At 23.6% G+C, this 6000-nt stretch overlaps 1 protein-coding gene across 1 annotated transcript in view; it reads left to right on the top strand.

Moving 5' to 3' along the window:
- LOC111678985 (tetraspanin-18) overlaps positions 1-6000 on the top strand; it is a 48575-nt gene that overhangs the window by 23077 nt on the left and 19498 nt on the right. Inside the window, exons 2-3 of the mRNA XM_046952352.1 lie at positions 1774-1995; positions 5490-5588. Of these exons, the coding sequence (XP_046808308.1) occupies positions 1930-1995; positions 5490-5588 (165 nt within the window). The 5' untranslated portion in view covers positions 1774-1929. The remainder of the gene's footprint in view (positions 1-1773; positions 1996-5489; positions 5589-6000) is intronic.

The raw sequence follows: 6000 nt of genomic DNA, 5'->3' as shown, positions 1-6000 counted from the left end.
AGTCTATAGTCTAGTCTATAGTATAGTCTATAGTCTAGTCTATAGTCTAGTCTATAGTCTAGTCTATAGTCCAGTCTATAGTCTAGTCTATAGTCTAGTCTATAGTCTGGTCTATAGTCTGATAATAATCTAATCTGTAGCCTAGACTGTAGTCTAGTGTGTAGTCTTGCCTATAGTCTGAGATATGAAGTAGTCTTTAGCTTTACTCTAGTTTATAGGACCCATATTTTTAATACATTTTTTAAGATATTTCTTGTTAAATTTCCTTTTCTTAAGGAATTTTTTGACCAATTTTATATTTTTAACAAAAGTTTTAATAAATTTCTTCAAAAAATTTGTACCGAAATTCCATGTTTTTAGAAAATCTTGGATGAATTTTCATGTTTTTAGGAAACTTTTATAAAAGTTTTTGGACTATTATATAAATAATATAAAAAATATTAAGAACTTAACTTTGAAAGACGCTGCAACGAAAGAATTTAATAAAATTATATTGTCTTTTAGCCCACCGTTCATCATTATGTAAAGTAGACTTAAATACATAAAAAAAAAACATAACATAAATATTTACATAGCAGTACTCATCGTTTATTACTGAAACATTCTAGCGAAAATGTAAATGTATTAAATACCTGTAGATGTATGTATTGTGTAAATAATGATGCTTATGGCTGTTGGCAAGGTAAAAAGTAAAGTTACATTAAATAAAAATGTTCTTTAACAAAAACCAACCTACTGATATTTGAGTAATAAAAAAATGTTAATGAAAGTTTCAACTGCAACAAAAATGTAACATTTTGAACCAAATAACATGACCACATGACTTCGAAAAATTCTTTTAAAATAAATAAAACATTTTTTTGAAATATTTTCCGCTTTTACTACAAGTTGATGATGATGATAGATAAATACCATTGATGTGTTAAGTTGTTAATTACTATAGCACGTACATACTGTTACACTACTGAAACTGTTTCTTTTTTAAGATAAAAAGAAAAATATACATTAATGTAAATGTTTAAAAAAGTGTGAACAATTATAACAAATACATTTAAGAGTTTTTGAAAAAATTTAAATTTAAGTAATTGCTTTTTAGTGTTATTTGAAAAAAAAAAACGATTTGATTAATGTTTAACTAATGTATTATTTTTTCCTCCTTAAGACTTGATTTGAAAAGAAAACTTTTTTTGAATAAATGAATCAAAACTAGTTTTTTTTTATTAAATAGTTGTTAACAAATAAAGTCAATAAAAAGAAGAAAAATTATATCAATAATTTCAGTAACAAATTGTGAAAATTTTAAGAAAATTATCAAGTTTTTTTTTTAATTTTTAATGGAAAGGGAAATAATACTGAACTAGTTACATAACTAGTTATTATGGAGTAATGAAGTTACTAGTTCTAAAACTATACCTAAAGTAAAACCTATAACTATGGCATTTATTGCAGTTTAATATCTTTTAAAATTTGCTTTTAGTTCAGTAATGTTCCAGATTTTATAACCAGAAGTAAAATTTTCTATTTCAATTGAAAAATAAATCAATGCATTTAATTAAAAATCCCCAATAAAATTTATAAATCACAACAAAATAACCATTAAAATTCCAAATGCATTCAATTGAATTTCATGAAATTTCTATTTAATAAAAATAAACTAAAACTAAAACGGTTACCAGTAAAACACCTAAAATATGCCATTAAACAATTACAATTAAACTAATATTTATGTTTGTATTTATTTATATTTTTCTTTTTTTTAATATATATTTACAGACATCACCATAAACGTCGTAACGCAACGTAATCACACCTGAATTACAACAAACAGAAAACGAACGAAACTCTTTTTTTTATATTAAAACGCGTTAACGCGCTTGATCCAAAAAAAAATAAGAAATTAAAAAAAAAACAGACAGCAACAACAAAAAAATGGGATCCGATTGTGGTGTTTGGATTGGCAAATATGTGTTGTGCATATTTAATTTTCTATTTTTTGTAAGTATTAAATTTAAACGAAAAATTTTATCTACATTTTGTTAAATTATAAAATATAAATTTAAACATTTTTTTTTAATTTTTAAATCTTTTGTCTTTTTGTTGTTTTACAACAATGTTCAGTTGATAAAAAGTGAAAATTGCATTTTTTTTGTTTTATTTATTACAAAATCAATAATTCAATTATAATTTATTTGATTTGAGTTTACATAGTTTATAACATTATATTGGGTAGGGAAAAAACTACTATTCCCCCTATTTTCCTATTTTCTTTAGACAATTTTTGATATAATGATTTTCTATATAAAGTTTTAAAAAAAATTCCCTCTTTTTAAATTTGGATAAATTTTCTTTAGATTTAGAAAATTTTTGACAAATATCCTTTTCTATAGGATATTTTTGAAAAATTTCCCTTTTCTCTAAAAAATTTAATATACTTTTAAAATTTTTGATAAATTTCCTTTTCTTGAGGAAATTTTTGGTAAACTTCCTCTTTTCTTTAAAAAACTTTTTAATAATTTAATTTCTCTTTAGAAAATTTTTGAAAAATTTTCTATTTTTTTAATAAATTTTTGATAAATATCCTTTTCTTTAGGAAATTTTTCCAAGTTAGTTAATTTGAAAGGAGGATGTATATACATCAAATCCGCAGAAATACACCTATGCCTCTATCGGTCCTGTTGTGCGCTCCTTAACCAGTGTCTCAGGGAATCGAACCCACCACCTCCGGTCTACCAGATTAGAACACTAACCTACCGGAGGCCAAATTTTTCATAAATTTCCTTCTCTTTAGAAAATGTTTAGGAAATTTTCTTTTCTTTAGGATATTTTTCATAAACTTCTTTCTTTTGGAAATATTTCCTTTTCTAAAGAAAATTTTTTTTGATAAATTTTCCTTTTTATCAGGAATTTTTTAAAGAATTTTTTGCATTTTTTATTAAATTTTTCATTAATTTACTTCTCTTAAGAAAATAGTTTTTTCTATAAAAAATGTTTGATAAATTTTGGATAAATTATCCTTCTCTTTAAAAATTTTTGCATAAATTTCATTTTAGAAATTTTTCTTAAATATCCTTTTTATAAATTTCCTTCTTTTTACAAAAAATTTGTATAAATTTTTGATAAATTTTCTTTTCTTGAGAAAATGTTTTATACATTTATTTCTCTTTAGAAAATTGTTAACGAATTTCCCTTTTTATAGGAAATTATTAATAATTTTTCCATTCTTTAAAATATTTTTTCATAAATTTCTTTTTCTTAAGGAAATTTATGATAAATTTAAATTTCTTTTAGAAGTTTTTGATAAATTTCCTTTTCCAGAGGAAATTTTTCAAAAATGTTCTCCTCTTTAGAAAAATTTTCATAAATTTCCTTATCTTTTAAAAAGTTTTAATAAATTATCTTTTCTTGAGAAAATTTTTGATAAATTTTCTTTTCTTTAGGAAATGTTTCATAAATTTTCTCTTCTGAATGAAATTTTTAAAAAAGTTCTCTTACTATAGAAAATAAATTTCCTTCCTTTAAGAAATATTTCATAAATTTTCGTTTCTTAATGAAATTTTTCATAAAGATCTCTTTCTATAGAAAGCTATTCATAAATTTTCTTTTCTTAACTAAATTTTTGATAATTTTCTTTTTCTATGGGGAATTTTTAATAAATGTCTTTTTCTTGAGTAATTTTATGACAAATTTCCCTATTCAATGGGGAATTTTTAATAAATTTCCCTTTTCTATGGAGAATTTTTAAAAAATTTCTCTTTCTATAGAAAGCTATTTATAAATTTTCTTTTCTTAACGAAATTTTTGAAAATTTTCTTTTTCTATGAGGAATATTTAATAAATGTCCTTTTCTTGAGTAATTTTATCACAAATTTCTCTTTTCAATGGGGAATTTTTAATATATTTTTGATAAATTTCCCTTTTCTATGGAGAATTTTTAAAAAATTTCTCTTTCTATAGAAAGCTATTTATAAATTTTCTTTTCTTAACGAAATTTTTGAAAATTTTCTTTTTCTATGAGGAATATTTAATAAATGTCCTTTTCTTGAGTAATTTTATCACAAATTTCTCTTTTCAATGGGGAATTTTTAATATATTTTTGATAAATTTCCCTTTTCTATGGAGAATTTTTGAAAATTTTCCTTTTCTTTACGAAGTTTTTAATAAATTTCCTTTTTTTATGCAATTTTTGATAAATTTTCCTTTCTTGAGGAATTTTATAATAAATTTCCATTTTCGCTGGGTATTTTTTGATAAATTTTCTTTCATTAAAAAATTTTCAATAAATTTCCTCTATTTTTCCTTAAATTTTATAAAAATGTTCTTTTCTTTAGAAAACTTTTGATAAATTTCTTTATCCATAGGAATTTTTTGATAAATAACCTTTTCTATAGGAATTTTTTCATAAATTTCCATTTCTTTAGAAAATTTATAATAAATTAGCTTTTTTTAGGAAATATTTCAAAAATTTTCTTTTCTTGAAGAAATTTTTGATAAATTCTTTAGGAATTTTTTAATAAATTTCCTTATTATTTAAATTTTTATAAATTTTCTTTTTTTAATAATTTTAATGTTGGTCCTACACCTTAAAGTATACCAATCGGCTCAGAATCATTTTCTGAGTCGATTTGCTTATGTTCGTCTGTTTGTGTGTCCATGTAAAGCTTGTAAGCACGCTACTGGTCGTAATTTTAAAATAAGTTGAAATTTGGGATTTGGTACAAGGATGAACGCTATTGAAAACGGTTGAAATTGGTCCATTATTTCGCCTAGCCCCTATAAAACCGCACCATCCAAATAGGACTTTTGTGCTCATAATGACGTTAAATGTTCTATTATATTAATCAAAATTAGCAAAACTTACTTTTATCGAACTTTAAACGACACTACCGACTTTTGTAATGATCAGGTCTCAGTAGACCCTAGCCTCCAGAGAAACTCTCCTTTAGAAAATGACTTGCATGTCAAAATTCAATTATAAACACTAATAACACGATTAAAGTCTCTTTAAAGTAGGCGTTAATTCCTCTACCAACATTTGTATGGATAGGCCCATATATACCCCTACTTCCCTTTGAGTTTCTTATAGAAAATCTTTTTTTTTTTTTTTTGTCATCAATAAGTAAAAATATTTCACCTTTTTAACATACTTACTGGTGTAGGGTATCATATAATGGACCATGTCCGTCATATACATTCATACTTCCTTTCTCTAAGAATTTTTCAATTAATTCTTCTTGGAACTAATTCCTAAACGAAATCTACTTTTTCCCCAAACCAATTAAACTCATAACATTTTTTCACATTTAGCCATTTAGTAAAAAGTTCATTAACTTAATTTAATTCTTCTCTGTTTTATAAAACATTTTAAAATGTTTTATAAACTTATAAACATACATAAATATGTATGAAAATCTATTTTATTTAATGTGTGCATGTTATTTTATTTTTATATATATATTTATATAATTTTTGTTTTATTTTTTTATTGACAGATCCTTGGCACGATAGTTTTGGGCACTGGTATATGGCTGGCCGTTGATAAGGCCTCTTTAATAGCTTTATTAAAAATGGTCGAAAGTGAAAATATTAATGTAAGTATTAATATTTATTATTGTTATTGTTATTTTGAAATTCTATTATTAAATACATATGTACAAAAAAATCAATTTTAAAAGCCTTTTGCTGGCTTTCTGGCGAGAGGAAACTTACATTTTGATTGTTTTTCTTAACCCTCTGTCTGTCTGTATGTCTGTCTCGATTATTAATTGAAGCTACTTTATTTTTGGTAGGGTGTTGTGGGGGTGGTATGTGTGTATTTTTTTTTTGGGTTGGCGTGTTTCTATTTAATTTTCATATTAATCTTGATTAGATTTTTTAAGTGGTAATTATCCATGAAATCAAATATTGTCCGCCTGTCTTTTTTTTGTTGTTTTTGGTTTTTGTCTACTGACATACAACACACATTCTTTTGTCATTTTATTTGTATGACGAATATTTTTTTAG

The sequence above is a fragment of the Lucilia cuprina genome, chromosome 5 (assembly GCF_022045245.1).
Source record: "Lucilia cuprina isolate Lc7/37 chromosome 5, ASM2204524v1, whole genome shotgun sequence".
NCBI lineage: Eukaryota > Metazoa > Arthropoda > Insecta > Diptera > Calliphoridae > Lucilia > Lucilia cuprina.
This window is presented reverse-complemented; position numbering and strand designations above follow the sequence as displayed.